Source organism: Silene latifolia, chromosome 10, assembly GCF_048544455.1.
Source record: "Silene latifolia isolate original U9 population chromosome 10, ASM4854445v1, whole genome shotgun sequence".
In the NCBI taxonomy this organism is placed as follows: domain Eukaryota; kingdom Viridiplantae; phylum Streptophyta; class Magnoliopsida; order Caryophyllales; family Caryophyllaceae; genus Silene; species Silene latifolia.
This window is the reverse complement of record NC_133535.1, coordinates 2914158-2935118: the sequence shown is the minus strand read 5'-3', so window position 1 is coordinate 2935118 and position 20961 is coordinate 2914158. Positions and strand designations below refer to the sequence as shown.

Below are 20961 nucleotides of genomic sequence, written 5' to 3'. Positions count from 1 at the left end.
CTTATTAGATTAGATTAGACGCTACTACATAATTAGATCACAATAATATTGAGAAATATTAGATAGCGTTATTCTGAAGTTTGTATTACTAATATAAATACGGATTTTAGGAAATTAGAACCGTTATTCAATAATAATTCACGAAGTTAACAACAATGTCTCAAAACCAATTAATCCCAAATCAAAATTACAGTTGGGGTATGGGAGAGTTTGGGGCTGATGCTGAGGCCGATAACGGGGTATGAGGGGGTTAAGAAATGGGTTGAGGATGTATTGGAGGTGCTCGATGAGGAGGAGATCGGGGTGTTTATCACGGGTGTCTGGGCTATTTGGGAAATGCGTAATAAGGTGGTCTTTGAAAATCGAGTGGCAAGAGTTGAGGATGTAGTGTTGAGAGTGCGGGGAATGATTGGCGAGCTCGATGGCATGGAGAGGGAAGGGGAGCAGCGGCTGGTGGGAATGCAGGAGAGGACCCGTGAGGCGGTGGCGGTTGGTCGAGGGGTAACGGTGGAGCCAGGGGTTGTGTTTCTTAGTGTGGATGCGGGTGTTAAGGAAGGTGAAGGAATGGGCTTGGGGGTGCTGTGCAGGGATGCGGATGGGAATTTGTTATGGGGTTGGGAAGGCCGCCGTCGAGAGGAGTTTGAGGCAAGAGTGGCTGAGGCAGAAGCGGTTCTGTGTGCACTTCGGGAAGCTAAACGGATGAAGCACGCAAGGGTCCATGTGGAAAGCGATTGCAAGACTGTCATCGAGGCACTGAATTGTCGTAATTTAGGGCGTAGTGATTTTCATATTGTTATTAGTAAAATTTTAAAATTGTGTGTAGGTTTTAATTCCGTCTCTTGGTCTTATGTTTGTCGTACTTTTAACCGAGCTGCTCATTTGCTAGCTCATTCTTGTGCTGTGGGTGTGAGTAGGTTCCTCGATGGTACGTCTATTCCTCGTTACATCGTTGAAACCGCTAAAACTGATTTATTAATGAGAGTATAATCCTGTTTTAGGATTGTTTCAAAAAAAAAAAAAAAAAATTACGTGTTCATGAAATTAGCACATTGTATATCATCGACCAAAGCTAATGACAAGAACTTGGTGTTCTCCCCGTTGTCGCTCCACGTTGTTTTGAGCTTGATCGCGGCTGGGTCGTCCAATTCAACCCGTGAAGAGATACTAGGGTTTTGAAGTCGGGATCTGTTGATGAGCTTAACAAACTCTCATCAGATATCGCCTCGTATGTCGTTATTGACGGTACGCCCGCAGGTGGACCCGAGTTGCAGTTTGCTAATGGGGTTTGGGTTGATGACACGGTTCCTCTTAAAGCCTCGTTTGTAGATGTCGTTCGTCGTGTTTACAAGGCTACGATTGAGAATGTTAATTTCTTACAGGTATGTATAATTTATTTTTGAGAATCGAGGCCAAACATACTTTTATATATGATATGAATTGCATTATGATTTCTTAATTAAACTAGATTTTACGTGTGCTTGAGTAATAATGGGTACATAGTATAACATTATTGGACTTGTTTGAAAGGAAAACTAAACCGTATTTGATGCTAATGGGATTTAAACTCAACACGAGTATTATAACTTTGTACTCAGTGAGGGAACTGTGAGCTGAGGGTAATGCATTACTCTTTCTAATGATCAAATCCGAGCACCATATAAATTCATAATTTTTCTCTCACAAAAAAAACGCTTTATTTTCTCCTCATAAAACAAAGCAAGTGTAAACTATTCAATGGGACAGAGAAAGTAAGTTTTTAAATTTAAATGTAGTGAGTGGCTATTTAGCAATGAATTTAACATTACTCTCTCCAGTTCTATGGAATTATCCCATTTTTTGTGATTAAGAGGATTATTTAAATAAATCGGCGAATTTCAAAGAATCAAAGGGAGTAACATACTAACTTTGTCTTTCTGTGTGCTTTCTTCTTTCATTACCCCATGACGAGAAATTTTATGTCACCGGGTGTATCAAGTCACCATACACCTGATTTATGTACGGTGAAATGGTGAATTCTCATTCTCATTGGATAGGGTGTACGGTGAAATGGTACGCCTGATTTATGTTTCCCTCATAATCGACAACACAAATAAGATTATATATACATCCAGTTGTAACATAAACATTGTACAACCAAGTATAAGAATCCGAACTTATATGTATTTTTTCTGAGCTAATTCGAAGTTCATGTTTTTAATGTGTAAATGGATGAGTTCAATACTTTCTTATAAAACTCATACTTGTATTATTTAACATAAAGTTCAGATACTTTATCACAAAGCTCAGATTTTACACCGTACAACATATACAACTGGTTGTATAATCCATAAATTGAATCGTCAACTAACACAGTGTTTATTTATAGGCAAATAAGGTGGTTTCCGAAGTGAACAAATGGGCTGAAACCAACACTAATGGCCTAATCAAAGAGGTATTACCTTCCAATGCAATTACTGATGAGACGAAACTCATAATCGCCAATGCTCTTTACTTCAAAGGAGATTGGAATGTCAAATTTGATACATCAAATACAAAGCCATATGATTTCTATTTCCTCAATAGTGGTTCAATTAAAGTACCCTTTATGACTTCCTCTAAGAAACAATACCTCAAAACTTCTCAACATTGCAAAGTCCTTCGTCTTCCTTACGAGCAAGGCTTAGACTTCGACAGACAATTTTCCATGTACGTTTTCCTCCCACACGAGAGAGACGGGTTGTGGAACTTAATGGAGAAATTAAGTTCACAACCCCGGTTCCTAGAGGAACACATTCCACTACATAAGGTCGGGTTAGGTCAATTCAGGCTTCCGAAGTTTAAGATTTCATTTGGGTTTGAAGCGACTAATGTTCTTAAGAGCTTAGGGGTTAAAGAGCCCTTTGTACCGGGTAGTCTCACTGAGATGGTAGAAAATAACAATTATCTTTGTTATGTTTCGAATATTTTTCAAAAATCGTTTATTGAAGTGGACGAGGAAGGAACTGAAGCTGCTGCTGTTACGGTTGCTCTATGTTATTTTCTTGTCCGGTGTATACCCCTGAAAATTTCGTAGCTGATCATCCATTTATCTTCATGATTAGAGAAGATATTAGTGGTGTTGTGCTCTTCATTGGCCATGTTATGGACCCTTCATCTTAAAAGTTCCTTCTATTCTTTGTAAGAGATATTTTAATCAAAGTTAAACAAAAGATAATAATCTCTGTGTTTAGCATGTGTGGATTAATTAAGGAGATTATCTTATGATTGTTTATGATGTGTTATCTTTTTTTTTTTTTTCTTATTGTACAACTCTTGCATTTTTGGTAAGACACTTTAGGCAGTTTATCTGATCAAAGTAGCTTATTTGACCAAATTTTCAGCTATCTAATTTTTTTACAAGTATTTGGTAAGTAGGTTATTTGACCAAATAAGCTAACTAAAATAAAATGCTACCTCAGGTAGAGTTTGAGAAATAAGGTACCTGAATTCTGAAATGAGATATTTTCCATCTTTTACCTCTTTAATTTATAATATTAAATAATTATCATATTCTTTTACGTCATTTTATCAAAATCAGCTAACTTTTCCGCTAGTTTACCAAACACATTTTTATTTTTTATATAACCAGTTATCTTATCAGCTCCTAATTTTCAGCCACTTTTTCAGTTATCTTTTTAGTTAGTTTTACCAAACAAAGCCTACGTAGAGGTCTTGCAAGCCGACCACCGTGTCGTGGCAAACAGTTCCTACGCTCTTTCATAGACTTCATCAAGTCCTACGTCTTCCTTACAAGCAAGGCGAGGACTTGAACCGACAATTTCCCATGTAGGTCTTCCTTCTACATAAATAGACGGGTTGCCTACTTGCCTAGCTTAATCGAGATTAAATTAAGCTCCTAACCCGGGTTCCTAGAGCAACACCTCCGGCGACATAAAAAGGTCGAGATGTGAAATTTCATGCTTTCGAAAGTCAAGATAGCATATTTGTGAAATCGCCAAAAAAACTTGATTTTTTTTAAATTTTAGTAATTCGACATGAAAATAAGATTTATTAGGAAAAAAATTGTACTTTTAAGTGCCCTATTTTATTAATGAATTGATTTTTTCTTCAAAATAAAAATTAGGAAATTAGAAGCGTTATTCAATATATAAATACCCTTTTAAGGTTATTATTTCTCAAACCCTAAATCATACTCCATATCAATAATAATACAAGAAGTAAACATGTCTCAAAACGACGTGTTCATGAAATTAGCACAATGCCTATCAACAACCGAAGCCAATGACAAAAATTTCGTGTTCTCACCGCTGTCGCTCCACGTTGTTTTGAGCTTGATCGCGACAGGGTCGTCTGATTCAACCCGTGACGAGTTACTAGGGTTTCTGAAGTCGGAGTCTGTCGATGAGCTTAACAAACTTTGTTCAGACATCGCCTCGTATATCCTTGCTGATGGTACGCCTTCCGGTGGGCCCGAGTTACGGTTTGCTAATGGGGTTTGGGTTCATGACAAAGTTCCTCTTAAACTCTCGTTTGTAGATACCGTTTGTGGTGTTTACAAGGCTAGTATTGCGAACCTTGATTTCTCAAAGGTATGAATGCTTGCTCCTCCTCATTTATAGTGTTATAAAACGGTACTACACAAGTATATTTTTACTTTTACGCTAACTTGACTTTCTTGTGATTTGTATTAAATCTATGAAGTATCCATAGATTGTAGTATTACTGTATTAGATTTGTTTACTTTTGATTAAAATAAAATACCTAGAGACAAAGTTAGCAAGGACCGACCAGTAGTTTTTGGTATTAATAAAGAAAAAGTAAGTTCGCACCAAAAAAAAAAAAAAAAAAAAGTAAGTTACAACGATTATAAATAAGATTTACACTATAAGAATTTGTGTAAAGCAAAGTTGAAAGATAATCTTACGAAGAGTATTTAGTTTCTTAAAGATTAATAGTCATATTCACTAAATATTTATTTTCTTTGATTCGGCGGGTTTGGAAAAATTATCAACAAAAGAAATTTCGGGTGTAGGTCTATATTCATACTCATATATATAATGAGTAGGTCTTGTATAAGATGGGTTACACACTAATATAAATATAAAACGGATCTAAACAAACCCAATTAGTAAGTAAAATTGGCTAAAAGATCTCGTTTTACGATAAATTTGTGTAAAAACGCCTTGCAGTAGTATTTTTGCCATATTAATATCCCAAACAAGTAGGAAATGTTTTATTGTTCTTGGTTTTATTTGTGTCTAAAGGGAATTATGGTGATATAAAATAATTATTAATTAATGCTAATGGATCGAGTTCAATTCATGAATACTACTCCCTTCGTCCCGATCAATTGTTGTCCTTTAGTTTTGGCGGAAAGACCAAGGAAAGAGGAGGGGGTCAATTACTAAATGACAAGTGGATCAAATTGAGTGTGATGGATCAAATTGCTCATCAGGTTGATTCTCAAAATAGAAATGACAACAATTCACTGACAATTTTGAACGTGTTTGATTGAGCAATTATAATGTGATAATGAATAGAACAATAGTTAAACATTATTCATTTTACCAGGTGAAATTTTTCGCCCCCCTAACTGCAATCTTGGCTCCGTCATTGTTAGGACAATGAACCCGCTAACATTGTTATTTGATGTATGTGTCTATATGTAGGCAAAGAAAGTGGTTTCCCAAGTGAACAAATGGGTTGAAGACCAAACTAAAGGACTAATCAAAGAGGTATTACCTTCCAAAGCAATTACTCCCAAGACAAGACTAATTATCTCAAATGCCCTTTATTTTAAAGGAGATTGGAATGTCAAATTTGATAAATATAATACAAGGCCATATGACTTCTATTTTCTCAATAATGGTTCAATTAAAGTACCCTTTATGACTTCTTACAAGAAACAATACCTCAAAACTACTCAACATTGCAAAGTCCTTCGTCTTCCTTACGAACGAGGTGTTGACTTTGACCGACAATTTTCCATGTACGTCTTCCTTCCACACGAAAGAGACGGGTTGTGGAACTTAATGGAGAAATTAAGCTCACAACCCGGGTTCCTAGAGGAACACATTCCACTACGTAAGGTCGAGGTGGGTCAATTCAGGCTTCCGAAATTTAAGATTTTGTTTGACTTTGAAGCTACTAAAGTTCTAAAGAGCTTAGGGGTCGAGAAGCCTTTCGTACCGGGTAGTCTCACTAACATGGTAGAATCTGAGGAGGACTTTTATGTTTCGAATATTTTTCAAAAATCGTTTATTGAAGTCGACGAGGAAGGAACTGAAGCTGCTGCGGTTACGACTGCTCCAGTTTATGGTACTTTATGTGCTAGTTTCTACATCCCTGAGAATTTTGTAGCTGATCATCCGTTTATGTTTATGATTAGAGAAGATATTAGTGGTGTTGTGCTCTTTATTGGCCATGTGATGGACCCTTCATTATCTTAAAAGTGACGTATTGGATCGAGCATGAATTTTGTGCTATACGTAACACCTTAGAGTATACTGCGTCTATATTATTTCTACGTTAATTAAGGAAATGTAACTATTTATAAAGGTCATGTTATATATTTGGATTAATTAAGGAGATTATTATCTTATAATAATATTTATTTATTTACAATGTGTTATGTTATTTTTTTTAATGTACGTAAAGGTTGTGCATGACGATAAGTAGACCTTGGACGGGTTAGTGCCAAGCAGGGTCAGCCTATGGCGGGTCACGCTCTTCTGACTGAATCCTGTCAAGGAGCTGCCCAGGTAGATTTAGGCTTGACCTTAACTCGACCCAATATGATATTTTTTTTGTTTAAGGAGAGGTGGCAATCGGGTCACTCGGGTCGGTTACGGGTTGGGTTAAAGCGGGTCAGGTCATATCGGGTTCGGGTTATGTTGGGTCTGTGACGAGTTCGGGTCGGTTCGGTTTATGTCGGGTCATCTTCGTGTCGGGTCATCGGCGGGTGGCAAGTCGGGTCGGGTCATTAGCGGGTCAGAGTCGGGTCGGGTTATCAACATATATTTTATCTTATATATTTAGTTTTAGATGGTAATTTTATATTTAAATAATTGGTAGGTGTATTAATTGTAGTTTTAAGTGAAAATAATTAAGATGAATGTCAATTTGGTGTCATTTAAACCATTATTAAGCTAGTTCATCTATCGGGTAGAGAAAATATCGGGTCACAGGTCGGGTCGGGTCGGTTCAGTTCGGGTTCGGGTTGGAAAAAATAGGGCTGCTATCGGTTATCGGGTCGGTTTGAGTCGGGTCAGTTCGGTTTCGGTTCACCCAATTTTCGGGTTATATCGGGTCGGGTTTCGGACGGGTCGGGTCGAATTCCTCGAATCGGGTCAGCTTTTGTTAGCTCTTAAGGATCAAGGAAGGACGGAGGCTCAGAGTCTCAAACTTGAGCCCAAAACCGGCCCATATGGATGTGACAGGCCATGCATTCCACTGAAAAAAGGGCACAATAGCCCGGATGGGTGAGACTTGCCTGTGCTACTGTCCCCTCTACTCTCTAGCGGTAAGTGTATGTATAATTTTATCAGCTACTCTTGCTATAGACGGATATATTCGTTTATAATTAAAGACGGGTTAAATAACTTGAAAGTGGTGATATTTTTTGCCCCTACCACCCACTTGTTATTTGTCCTATTAGAAATGTGATATTGTATTTAACCCGTCTTTAGTTATAGACGGATATGTGCCGTCTATAATGAGATTTTGTGTAATTTCATGGTCTCATTTTTCTCGGTAAGTCTTCCTTAAAACGACATTATTGATGGGGCATATTCTGCACCCCCTGACCGAGTCAACATATTGAGCAAGGTCAAGGATCAAGAGACAGCAAGTCAACATGTTAGACCGCCTAACCGACGCAGCCTGTCGGCCGGTCACTTGGGTCTCGGCTGGACAATCGGCCAGCCGGGAGACATATCCGCGTACTCATATCCAAGACCCCTCGGTATGGAGTCAGCCGGCCTGCCATGGGTCCCTCGGCCGAGGGTAGAACAGTCTTTCCACCTGCTAGCCACTTGGCCACTACGTGACAAAAGGTGAAAGTCTATAAATACTCCACTTCTCTCATTGAGAAGGGGATCCACAATCTAACCTAAAGTTACACTATTCATCTGGTATAAACTCCTTTATCTCTCTACAATATACTTTGTCAAGTAACACACAACTTAATCCCTTTAAGTTCACTGACTTGAGCGTCGGAGTACGCTCGGTGCAAAGCCGAGCCCTCAGTTTGTTCATCGTTTCAGGAGAGACCGAAAGGAAGAGTCAAAGCAAGGAAGGACATCCATTCACCAAGCTTACGTGGTAAACAATACTGCTCTGGAATTATACACGGAACAATTATAATCTTATATACCTTGTGTATGTAACAATACATACATACAATAATATAATAGTAAACCCGTTTTAAGTTGAAGACGAATAATGTCGTGTCAAATAAGAATTTGCGAAAATATAAATCAAGGAACAAATAAAGTTCTCTCCCCAAAGGGTCACCCCGTAAATGCAAGACACTCATGCCCCAGTCACTTTCCCTATTGTCACCACCTACACAACGTGGAAGGGAGGCCCAAATTCCGTATGAATCATTAACAACAATTGGTCCAAATACTAGTATATTTTTTTACACAAAATCTCATTTGTGACGGCACATATTCGTCATTTTGGAGTGACGGATACCATTTTCCCTTACAAATGACCCAAATAGAGGATAGAGGGAAGTACATGGGGGTGCCCCCACCTTGTCCCCCCTATTCGTTTTATGAGTGGCATTATCCGTCACTTGCTCCGACCCGTCTTCAACAAGACTAATTGTTTTTTTTATGAGATGATTTTGTAAAAAAAATTAAAAGTGGTATATTTTTTCAATTGCTATAATTTTACGAATAAATGCAAAATAGACATTTTTCTCAATTGCTAAAATTTATATGAAAATTATGTTCCAAATTTGAAAATTCAAAATACAATACATGTTGATACCACGATCCAATAATAACTTGATCAAAACCTTATCAGTTATCACTCGATGATGATCTAATAAAAACAACGATCTCACAAACCAAATTGAGCATAAAGTATAATCGGATCTAGTCATTTTGGGTTTCGGTCATTCTCCAATCAATTATTAACAAGTTATTTGTGATAAAAAATCAGTGTGCAGTGCGTAAAGGTGAAATCCAGCCGTTTACCTCTTCGTGAGAGCACCCGCGGCGAGAGGTTCAAGCCTCCACAAGAGCAGCAAAAATCTTGTGGAGCATTCTTGCTCTGGTGAGTCCGTGTCTAATAGACTTCAAGTCTGATACTCTCGGGTGGCGAGGGTTTATCCAGTGCGCATCGAAGGTAACGCCTGTGGATTCCCTCGTAAAAAAAAAAATAAATAAAAAAAATCAGTTTGCAACAATAAAAATCAGGTTATACCAGCAATTTGATTTAGGGTCAAGTTTGATTCTTGAGTTTGGGTATCGAGTTGGATGCAGGTGGGGTTATTCAAGTCGGGTTTTGCCAAGTCTATTAGCAAGACCGCTTAGGTAATCATGCAAGGTCTTAAATTAAAACGGTATTAAGCATGACCGAACGACGTCTATAAATACGGTCCGTTTTTCTTAAGACCATTACTTTTGGTTTGAAATAAGACGGGTAACATGTCATCATTTTATAATAAAATGTTGTTATTTTTTGATAACATGTTACCATTATTGTTCACATCATTTTCAGGGTTAAAAATGACACCTCTAGTCATAACATTTTGTGAATTAATTGGTTACATTTTCTTAAAAAATGGCAAAATTTTATCCGTCTGACAAATAAGACCAAAAGTGTCCGTCTGAAACAAGAATTTGTGCTATAAATATCCTCTTAAGTCGGCACACCATAAGAATCCAATCAAATCAAAATCCCAACTTCTCATTTCATCGCACTCTTCTCTAAAATGGATCTCCGCAAACTAATCACCGACCAAACCGACGTGTCACTCAAATTAGCACACCACGTGGCATCAACCGAGTCAAGCAAAACCAACTCAGTATTCTCACCACTTTCTCTCCACGTGGTACTCAGCCTGATCGCTGCCGGCTCATCCGGGTCGACCCGGGACGAATTACTTTCGGTTCTCCGATCAAACTCCATCGATGACCTCAACAAGCTTTCATCGGAGCTCGTTTCGCTTGTGTTTGCAGATGGGAGTGCAGCAGGTGGGCCCAAGTTGAGCTTCGCTAATGGAGTTTGGGTTGATCAGACGATGCCGTTTAAACCCGAGTTTAAACGGGTCGTTGATGATTTGTATAAGGCTGCTTCTTCTCAAGTTGATTTTCTTAATAAGGTAAGTATTTAATTTACGTATATTTGCGTGATTTGTAGGCTATCATATCTGTCGGGTTCATATTTGTAGGCTATCATATTTGATAATTCACGCTCAATTTGTTCCACTTGTTATTTAATAATAATTGACTCATTTCTTTTTCCTTGGTCTTTGTGCCAAAACCAAAGGACAACAAATGATCGGGAGGGAGGGAGTACTCGGGTAAGGCCGCCTTACACAAGAATATTGTAAAACTGGTTGATTAGTTTCGTAACTGCTTTTCCGTTAATATGGATTATGATTTTTTGGTGATTGAATGAATCCGTTTTACCCAAAGTTAAATCGCTATAGTAAGACTAACTACTTTGTTGAATTATGAGACGGTTTCCATTGTTGTGATTGCAAAAATGTTAAGGGTTTGAATCCATTTGATGCCTTTGAGGTTTCGAATAATGGGCTGATTGTAACATTGTTGTACCTTTTTGTGTGGTAGAAATGTGGTGATGTTGTTTAATACTCGTACCTCATTTTTTTTCGATGTTTTGTGATTTTCATAGTTATGGCCTAAGGATAAGTGATGCTAGACCAGTTTAAGATGCTTTAGAATTCGAGTATGCTTGCCTTATGCGATTTTAGGAAGTACTCTGTAACCTTATTTTGATGTCTATTGTTCATCTGCATGAAAATGTTCATCCTCTTCACTACCAAATACAGTATAAAACCTCACCAGATAATGAATATTAGCAATAATATAGCCTGTGATTTTTTTTAAAATGAAAATTTAGTTTAGATGTTTTGTGATTGAGATTCATACTTTTGTCCTCGAAAAAAAGTGATACTAGGCTAGTTTAAGATGCTTTATCGAGTAATGCTCACCGTTGTTTAGGAATCTTCTTTTTAATGGTGTGTACTTTCAGTAGAGCATCTCAGGTTTTATGTATTTGATTGAAAAGAATGCCGAGTCTTATCTCAAACAACATCTGGCGCTTTGTCGTTGTTCACTTACGTTACGCGTATGGTACAGAGAATAAAGTCAGTGGGAATGCACTAAGCCTAATATAGAAACTCGTCGTGTTTTTTATGGTGTGAAGCTTCGTGTTGTTGTAGGCATCTTGTAAGGGTTTCTGAATTCTTCCAGGTTTTGAACTATTCTACTGGTTAGTACGTCAGCAAGTGTCCGATGTTAACACCAACTTACTGTCTTGTGTCTTTAGGATTCGAGTAATGCCCACCGTTGTTTTGGCATCTTCTTTTTTAATGGCGTATACTTCTAGTAGAGCATCTGTGCTTTTACTTATTTGCTTGAAATGAGTGTGGAATCTTATCTTAAACAACATTTAACGCTTTATCATCGTGCACTTACACGTATGGTAAAGAAAATAAAGTCAGTGGGAACGCACTAAGCCTAATGTAGAAAGTCGTAACTGTTTTTATGGTGTAAAGCTTCTTTTTGTTGTGGCATCTTGAAACACCTATTTACTGTCTTTTGTCTTTTATCCGGTGGCGGTGTTATGCTATCCTGTCGACAATTACTTAAGAAATGGATTGAAAGATTTAGAACATCCACGAGCATGTGGGTAATATTGTCAAATGTCAATATTGTCCATAGAGGCTTACTATGACTATGCATTTGGTGACTAAGGGTGTGTTTGGTTACCATTTTAGGAGGGAAAGGAAGGGGAGGGGGAGGGAGGGGAGGGAAGGAAAGGTAGGGGAGGGGAGGGGAGGGAAAATGAATTATGGTTGTTTGGATAGCAAATATGATGAAAGGGAGATGGAAGGGAGGAAGAGGGAGATGGTAGAATGGATGGAGGATAGTGATGAAATGAGAGTCAAAAAAAGTTTTCCTTCAAAATCTTGCCAATGATGGAAAGATTTTGGTTTAGTCTAAAAGAGAGAAATTAAATCCTCCCATTCCCCTCCCCTTCCATTTCCCTCCTTTCATATATTGTAACCAAACAAAGGAAATTGACTCCCTCCCTTTCCCTCCCCTCCCTTTCCCTCCAATTCTCTCAATCCAAACATACCCTAAATGATGAAAGGTCATCTATTTTGTGACAAAAAGCAGGGGATAAAAACTAAATTTGGTCGTTCATGTCGTCGATTTCTAGCTGCAACATTGAATTGTGATTTTGATTTTCGTTGTTCAATGCATACTCATTTTTTCTTGATTAATAATTGTGTCAGTATGTACAGAACTGCATTTCACCGGTGTATCCGACACGGGTGTGTGTCCAAGTGTCGGACTCAGCTATTTTTTTATGAAAAATATGCATATTTTGGTCTAAAATGAGTTGTCCAAATGTCATACCCATGTCTGATGTCCGAGTGTCGAGTGTCGGACACGGGTACGCGAGGAAATTAGAAGAGTCTGAGTCACATGGATTTCACCCCTAATGTTCTTCACTCTATTTTTCATTTTAATTTATTTTACTGTGACACGTGTCTGATATGCCAGAGTCGACACCGTCACCTTATCAGATTTTTTTTTTTTAGTTGCCAGCAGATTTTATAAAAATGAATGTTCATGATTTATTACGATGTTTTGGAGCTATATATGAACCTGTGGTAGTTATTACTGATATGAAACATTAATGCAATTGAGTAGTGAAGTACTGATCAGATGAACTTTTTTCCCTTGATTTTTCCGACTTTAGGCAGTTGAAGTAGCTTCTGAAGTGAATTCATGGGCAGAGAAACAGACAAGCGGTCTCATTAAAGAATTACTGCCTCCTGGATCAGTTGATAGGAATACCAGGCTTATATTTGCAAATGCACTATACTTTAAAGGAGCATGGACTGAGAAATTTGACGCATCAAAAACAAAAGAAGATGACTTCCATCTACTCGGTGGCACCTCAGTCAAAGTGCCATACATGACAAGTAAGACGAAACAATTTGCCAGAGTTTGTGATGGTTTCAAAGTCCTTAAACTTCCTTACAAGCAAGGAGAGGACAAACGTCAATTCTCTATGTATTTCCTTCTTCCTGATCAAAAAGACGGTCTGTTAGGGTTATCAGAGAAAGTGGGTTCTACACCCGGTTTCCTAAATCAGCACGCTCCATACGAAAAAGTCGAAGTAGGCGACTTTAGAGTTCCACGGTTCAAAATATCATTTGGGTTTGAAGCTTCTAAGGTTTTGAAAGGTTTTGGAATTAACTCGGCTTTCTCGGAAGGTGGCCTGACCGAGATGGTTGACTCTCCTGTTGATAAAAACCTTGTTGTCTCGAACATTTTCCACAAATCTTTTATCGAAGTGAACGAGGAAGGCACAGAAGCCGCTGCTGCCACTGCCGCTGTGGTAATGTTGAGGAGTATTAAACTTGCTCCCAAGGTCGACTTTGTGGCTGATCATCCATTCATGTATTTGATCAGGGAAGACATGACCGGAGTGGTGCTTTTTTTCGGACATGTCCTGAATCCTCTTGAGAATTAGGAAAATGTTTCGGGTTTGCTGACAAATACGGAATGACGGGTACTAACATCCAATGTATAAGCTTTATGTTTTAGATACCATCTTATGAAGGTATGGATAATTATGTGTGTTTTTAGACCTGAAAGAGTGAAGACGTAATGTAATTTAGTACTTTTATATTGCAGAATAAACCATATACATTTCGTGCACGATTTTCGAAATGGATGCATGTATTAACTATTTCTATAGAGTTTGTGCACTTGGGGTATCTTACTCTTTGTGGTTTAATTTCAATTGTTCTTTCTAGCAGTGCTTGTTTAATACTTCTCACTAACTGGGTTATACAAAATGGGATGGAGGGACTAGTATGTTACGTTTTCCCGTTCGACCTGTTTATAGAGAGCGGATTCTCTGTACCATATGGTCTAATTGTTGCTTAACTATCTCTCGTTCTATTCTATTCATAAAAAAAGATTGATTTTGTAATTACGGAAATTTCTCATGGTACCCCTTAATTTTGTCGTATTTCCCACGGTACCCCTGTTTTTAAGAATCTGCCTATGATATCCTCGAGGTTCTATTCTATGCAGCATACATAAAATCTTTGACATGATGATGTACTATATGTTCCATTTTTGTGCCCATGCTACCCTAATGTAACGGTCGTTAAGTTTTGATGACGTGGCAATAAATTAGTAATTAAAAATTACGGAAATTTCTCATGGTATTCCTTAACTTTGTCAGATTACTAATTCATTGCCACTTCATCAAAACTTAACGTCAATTTAATGGGTCGTTATATCTGACAAAATTAAGAGGTACCATGGGAAAATTTCTTCGTAATTATGTTGAGAGGGTGACGTGTCAAATAGAAATTCGCGGCCTCGTGAGGATTAAATCATTTGTCCAGTTTACGGCTCTGTTTGGCAAAACTACCTGAAAAGGTAGCTGAAATCTGAAAAGATAGCTGAAAACTGAAAAGGTAACTGATAAGGTAGCTGAAAATTAGGAGCTGATAAGGTAATGATTATATAAAAATGTGTTTGGCAAACTAGCTGAAAAGGTAGCTGATTTTGGTAAAATGATATAAAAGGATATAAAAATTATTTAATATTATAGAATAAAGGGTTACAAAATGAAAAATAAGTCATTTCAGGTACCTTATTTGACCAAATAAGCTACTTGTCAAACACTTGCAAATAAATCAGGTAGCTGAAATTTTAGTCAAATAAATTATTTGAAGTGTCGTGCCAAACGGAGCCTACGTGTTTCATTAATGACCTACGTTTGTTGCTCTTTTTAACACATCAGCCTTAATCTGAAAAAAAATTGTGTAAATTATATTAACCGGATGATGTGGGAAAAGAAGAATGTACTACGTCTCTTCGGAGTTTTTGTGATATTTGTAACATCTACCTGCATTACAAAAGAAATCAAATTTGCAAATATTCTCCAACGACAATACAAATCAAAACAGATGAACAAAGTTGACATGGACCTCCGACAATTGATCACGAACCAAACCCACGTGTCACTCAAATTAGCACACCACGTGGCATCAGCAGAGTCAACCCCAAAAAACTCAGTATCATCCCCACTCTCTCTGCACGTGATACTCGGCCTAATCGCAGCCGGGTCATCCGGGTCAACCCGGGATGAGATACTCTCGGTTCTCAAGTCAAACTCCATTGATGACCTCAACAAGCGTTTCTCGGAAATCGTGCCGGTTGTGTTCGCAGATGGGAGTACGTCAGGTGGGCCCAAGTTGAGCTTCGCTAATGGAGTATGGGTTGATCAGAGTTTGCCGTTTAAATCCGGATTTAAACGGGTCGTTGAGGATTTGTACAAAGCTGTCTCTTCTCAAGTTGACTTTCTCAACCATGTAAGTCTCTGGTTTTTGTGTTTTTTTTTTTTTTTTTTTTTTTTTAATAAAACGCGCACATAAATAATAAAGGGGAACGGGATTCGAACATATTATCCACAATACATTCGTCTCGTCTTAGTCACTAGACTAAAACGTCTCTGGTAGTTTATGTATTTTGATACGACATTAGTTGTAGATGCCAGCTAGCTTTGTCGATAATGTTCTGACAGGACATAGTTTATGTATTAATAATAAGGTTAATGATGATAACAAGAGTTAGCTCAAGTGACATAGTGCGCTCATTTAAACCAAAAGAAAAATAAGGTAAAAGAATTTTGATCATGGAACGACGGTCTTGAAATCCTTATTTTGACCATCTTTTTATCCATTAATATGTTACTCCCTCCATTCAACTCCACTTTACATGTTTCTCTTTTGCACACTATTCACAAGCGGACATTCAACTTCAATTTTCTCTCGATACATAAGTTAAAGTATATTCATGCGGAATCTTATTTGATTCGTTTTAAAAGTACATTAACAATATGTAGTTTTTATAATTTTTGCAAATACGTAACTAAAGATATTTACCGCCTAAAAGTTGCGTTGACAAACGTGATAAAGGAAACATGTAAAGTGGAGTTGAATGAAGGGAGTATAAATTTTGTCAAAACAAATATAATAGAGGAATTTTTCGGATCATATTTACTTTTTGACCTCACAAATTCTTGTCAAATTTGAATGGAGGGAATATAAATCACAAATTCTTGTCAAATTTGAATGGAGGGAATATAAATGGTTGTGCATTCGAATCTTGTCATATGTCGTGTAACACAAATTCTTGTTTAAGATGAAGTATTAGTCTTAAACTTAAAACGGCTCAAATAAGTTATACTCCGTATATGTCAAAAGTGAAATGCCTAGGGTGTAGGGAGTAGCCGAGTAGGTACTAACAGGATATATCCGTTTTAAGAGAGACTAATCGGTCATATGTAATTGTTGTCGATTGGTCATCACTTGGGACTAGGAAGACTAATTGTTGTTTGCAATTGGTTTCATTTGCATATGCCTCGATCGTGTCTTGAATTCTTGTAGTGTTTTGTTGTGATAGTAAAGGATGTCCATGTATTTGATGCCTTCTAATGTGTTGTTTGTACAAATTGGTAAAATTTTGTGTGTTGCAGGCCTTGATGTTTAAGGTCTCATTTTAATTAAATTCCATAACATATAAGTATATAACCACTTTAGGGACGGAACCTAGAATAAAAAGTACAGAATACATGGAAGTATGGAACTAAAATAAAAAAATACTCGGGATTTTCTTACATATGCCTTGAATTTTGTTAGTAGAATACTTATCATTAACTGTTTTTTTTTCCGACTTGAAGGCAGATGAAGTAGCTTCAGAAGTGAATTCATGGGCGGAGAAACAGACATGCGGCCTCATCAAAGATTTGCTACCTCCTGGATCAGTTGATAACATGTCGAGGCTTATATTTGCAAATGCATTATACTTTAAAGGAGCATGGGATCAGAAGTTTGATCCATCGAAAACAAAAGAAAACGACTTTCATCTCCTCGATGGCACCTCAGTCAAAGTCCCCTACATGACCAGCTACTCCGACCAGTTTATCAGAACATTTGACGGTTTCAAAGTTCTTAGTCTACCTTACAAGCAAGGCGAGGACAATCGCCAATTCTCCATGTACTTCCTTCTTCCTCATGAGAAAGACGGTCTGCTAGCGTTATATGAAAAAGTGGCTTCTGAACCCGATTTCCTAGACAAACACCTTACGCACGTGAAAGTCGAGGTTGGTGATTTTAGACTTCCACGGTTCAAAATATCATTAGGGTTTGAAGCTTCTAAGGTCTTGAAGGGTTTAGGAATTAACTCGGCTTTCTCGAGGGGTGGCCTGACCGAGATGGTGGATTCTCCTCAGGCTGAAGACCTTGGTGTCTCGAATATTTTCCACAAATCTTTTATCGAGGTGAATGAGGAAGGCACAGAAGCTGCTGCGGCTTCTGCCGGTGTCTTTAGAGAGATGTGTCTTAGAGAGAAAGTGGACTTTGTGGCTGATCATCCATTCATGTATTTGATCAGAGAGGACACGACTGGAGTCGTGCTGTTCGTCGGACATGTCGTGAACCCTCTTGAGAATTAGGAAAACATTTCAAGTTTCCTGATAAATATGGAACTGATGCATCTTGGGAAAGTATTGTGTGTTTTTGTACTCAAATTGAAGACATTATGTATACTTTAATTTTCTTGTTGGTGTGAAGGTGTTATATATGTTCACAAAATCTAATTGAAGACGGCATGTATCCGTCACTTTAAAGTACTCATTAGTATTGATTAAACCTGGTGAAAACTACTCAGTATTTTGAAAAGTATAACTAACGGCTTGTAGGAATTTTACCAAGTTTTAACCACTAGACTCTATCCTTACGGGCATATTTTCTCCATATTACCTTAGTTCTTAATCTAAATATTTATTTGACCAGGTAACCAGCAGCCGCTACCTTAACTTAGATATTTAGCTTTCTTAAAGTCAGAGTCCCTCCGTAATATTTAAGCATCAACTCTTAATACGTTTTTTTAGCGGCCCTAATTTTTCTCAACATGGACGACCTCCGACAATTGATCACAGACCAAACCCACGTGTCACTCAAAATAGCACACCACGTGGCATCAACCAATTCATCGCCGACCAACATAGAATTCTCCCCACTCTCACTTCACGTGATACTCGGCCTTATCGCAGCCGGGTCATCCGGGTCGACCCGGGACGAGTTACTATCCGTTCTCTGGTCGCACTCCATTGATGACCTCAACAAGCTTTTCTCGGAAATCGTGCCGCTTGTGTTTGCAGATGGGAGTACGTCAGGTGGGCCCAAGTTAAGGTTCGCTAATGGAGTTTGGGTTGATCAAAGTTTGCCGTTTAAACTCGAGTTTAAACGGGTCGTTGAGGATTTGCATAAAGCTTCCTGTTCTCAAGTTGACTTTCTCCACAATGTAAGTCTCTAGTTTGTTTGTTTTAATGCGATAGCGTTTGTAGATGTCAGTTAACTTAGTCGACAATGTTATAAAACGACATGGTAAACAAGCAATTACCTAAACATCCAAATGTCTTGTAATTCTTGAGAAAAAGGATTCATAATAATGGATTTTTGAGTTTTTGTGTATTTTTTTTAATTCTGTAGCGTTTATAAATTAAATTTTAGTTTTATATCTAATTTTTTTGAGTAAATGAACTCAAATTTTTTATAATAAAACTTAAAATTTTTAAATTTATACTCAAAAACTTCATTTTAATGTTCAAAAAGTATATCATCTAATGTAGTACATCTAATGTATAATCCAGTTACTAGTGATCCTTTGTGTTCAATTGTTGTTGTGCTCGTGACTTCTTGTGATCGTGTGTTAAAATTGCATATATGAACAAATTCGAATTAGGTGGTGTCATCTGATGGCTCATTTGAATTAAATCCGATAACATATAACCAGACGCAGGGCAGAACGCAGAATCAGGAATAAAAAATACTCCATATATGGATTTTTCTAACAATTGCCCTGAATCTTTTAGTTTTACTTGTAGTGTTGTTTTAATTTGTGATCAACCCGTCTCACGTATCTGTCTCGCCAAACTTGAATTGTAAAGGCTTAGACTACATTTCAATTTTTAGTAGATTTTATGAAGATAATGTTAATTTAATTAATTAGTATAATACTGAATTACTATTGAATATGTTTTAGCTTAGGGGTTAAGACGGAGGTATTCTAGACAATAAGTCCCAGGTTCAATTCCCCCCTTCCCTTTCGTAATGCGACTAAGTGTGCACTTCGTTGAATAAAAAAAAATTGACGGTTTCAAAGTTCTTCAACTACGTTACCAGAATGGGAAGGGGAGGCGGCACTTCTCCATGTATTTCTTTCTTCCTGATGAAAAAGACGGACTGTTAGCGTTATCTGAGAGAGTGGCTTCTGAACCCGGTTTCCTAGATAAACACTTTCCGTTCAGGGAAGCTAAACTTAGCGATTTTAAACTCCCACGGTTTAAAATATCATTCGGGTTTGGAGCTTCTAAGGTTTTGAAGGGTTTAGGTATTAACTTGGCTTTCTCGGGAGGTGGCCTTACCGAGATGGTGGACTCTCCCGAGGGTAAAAACCTTGGCGTCTCGAGCATTTTCCAAAAATCTTTTATTGAGGTGAACGAGGAAGGCACATAAGCTGCTGCGGTTTCTGTTCTTCGCATAAAGAAACTGTGTTTTAGAGTTGTTGAGAAAGCGGACTTTGTGGTTGATAATCCGTTCATATATTTAATCAGAGAGGACATAACTGGAGTCGTGTTGTTCGTCGGACATGTCGTCAACCCTCTCGAGAATTAGGAAAACATTTCATGTTTTTAAGAAACATTTGGCATTATTACCCTTCAGTTCATTTGAGTGCGTGAACAATTTCAATAATTAGCTACTTCGGGCAGGGGCGAGGTCACTATAGGCTTTGGTGTAGCCGCCGCTTCACCAAAGGCGAAAAATTCGGTTAGAATTTCGTGATTTGCTACCAATATTTATTGCTTTCACACTAATTATCTATACACTTTAACTTGAGTATATATTTACCGCTTTGACTTGAGTATATATCCGGTTAGAAACATTTGGCATTATTTACTGCTTTCACACTAACTACTGGTTTTGATATAACTCGAAGGTAGTGGTCGTAGATATCAGCTAGTTTAACTACTCGGTAAAATTATAATAAGACATGCGTATTTGAATCCTGTTATTATGTGGACATGTTTTCAAATGGTCACCCTTTGAAAGTAGATTTGTCAGCATTTGACCTTTTACCCGTTAGGGCTAAGATCCGTAAATGTTAATTACCGCCTTTAAATAACCCGTTTTTTCGGGTTTGCTGATAAATACGAAATTGCGGGTACTAACATCCAATGTATAAACTTCATAAATACGGATTATTATGCAACAATGTACTCCGTATATTCGATTAGATTAGATTAGATTAGATTAAATTAAATTAAATTAGATACAATGAGTGGAGGACCAATGGACCATTCAAGTTGTGATCAAATACGTTTATACTTCCTCTATTCCATATGATAGTTTACGTTTGCTTTATACATGTACGTCAATGTTTGTTTTATTTTGTTCATATTTTAGTTATATATCATTAAAAATTATAAAAATTTGATTTTCATAATGCACTTGATAAGATGATTTAAACAAGATTTCATATGACTATCTTTTTTATATTATATACGTTAGAAGTTGTATTGAAAAAATTTTTCACCTATAAACAGTGTCAAAAAAGCAAACGTAAACAATTCAATTAAAAAAAAAAGTACTTCGTATATTATATTCCAGTTAGTCTT

The 20961-nt window shown here is 37.4% G+C and overlaps 4 protein-coding genes and 2 pseudogenes across 4 annotated transcripts; all 6 read left to right on the top strand.

Moving 5' to 3' along the window:
• The first annotated feature begins 219 nt into the window (after positions 1-219).
• LOC141606962 (uncharacterized) lies at positions 220-987 on the top strand. The gene has a single exon (XM_074426340.1). It carries the CDS (start codon positions 220-222, stop codon positions 985-987), a length of 768 nt encoding a protein of 255 aa, XP_074282441.1.
• Positions 988-1035: 48 nt separating this feature from the next.
• On the top strand, positions 1036-3138 carry LOC141606961 (serpin-ZXA-like; annotated as a pseudogene).
• Positions 3139-4183: 1045 nt separating this feature from the next.
• On the top strand, positions 4184-6536 carry LOC141607018 (serpin-ZXA-like). Its single transcript, XM_074426394.1, has 2 exons — positions 4184-4568; positions 5649-6536. The coding sequence occupies exons 1-2, from the start codon at positions 4203-4205 to the stop codon at positions 6426-6428; spliced, it is 1146 nt and encodes a 381-aa protein (XP_074282495.1). The 5' UTR covers positions 4184-4202; the 3' UTR covers positions 6429-6536.
• Positions 6537-9854: 3318 nt separating this feature from the next.
• LOC141604709 (serpin-ZX-like) lies at positions 9855-14004 on the top strand. Its single transcript, XM_074423174.1, has 2 exons — positions 9855-10315; positions 12952-14004. Exons 1-2 carry the CDS (start codon positions 9926-9928, stop codon positions 13729-13731), a joined length of 1170 nt encoding a protein of 389 aa, XP_074279275.1. The 5' UTR covers positions 9855-9925; the 3' UTR covers positions 13732-14004.
• A 1147-nt stretch (positions 14005-15151) lies between these two features.
• Positions 15152-17824, top strand: LOC141604707 (serpin-ZX-like). The gene is made up of 2 exons (XM_074423173.1): positions 15152-15592; positions 16963-17824. The coding sequence occupies exons 1-2, from the start codon at positions 15188-15190 to the stop codon at positions 17734-17736; spliced, it is 1179 nt and encodes a 392-aa protein (XP_074279274.1). The 5' UTR covers positions 15152-15187; the 3' UTR covers positions 17737-17824.
• A 1608-nt stretch (positions 17825-19432) lies between these two features.
• Positions 19433-19960, top strand: LOC141606960 (serpin-ZXA-like; annotated as a pseudogene).
• The last annotated feature ends 1001 nt before the right edge of the window (positions 19961-20961 follow it).

Excerpts from the sequence above, each read along its gene's own strand:
- LOC141604709 (XM_074423174.1), top strand. The coding sequence starts at position 9,926 with ATGGATCTCCGCAAACTAATCACCGACCAAACCGACGTGTCACTCAAA. Across the intron at positions 10,316-12,951 it reads AAGTTGATTTTCTTAATAAG|GCAGTTGAAGTAGCTTCTGA; the intron begins GTAAGTATTTAA and ends TTCCGACTTTAG.
- LOC141606962 (XM_074426340.1), top strand. The coding sequence starts at position 220 with ATGCTGAGGCCGATAACGGGGTATGAGGGGGTTAAGAAATGGGTTGAG.
- LOC141604707 (XM_074423173.1), top strand. The coding sequence starts at position 15,188 with ATGAACAAAGTTGACATGGACCTCCGACAATTGATCACGAACCAAACC. Across the intron at positions 15,593-16,962 it reads AAGTTGACTTTCTCAACCAT|GCAGATGAAGTAGCTTCAGA; the intron begins GTAAGTCTCTGG and ends TCCGACTTGAAG.
- LOC141607018 (XM_074426394.1), top strand. The coding sequence starts at position 4,203 with ATGTCTCAAAACGACGTGTTCATGAAATTAGCACAATGCCTATCAACA. Across the intron at positions 4,569-5,648 it reads CGAACCTTGATTTCTCAAAG|GCAAAGAAAGTGGTTTCCCA; the intron begins GTATGAATGCTT and ends GTCTATATGTAG.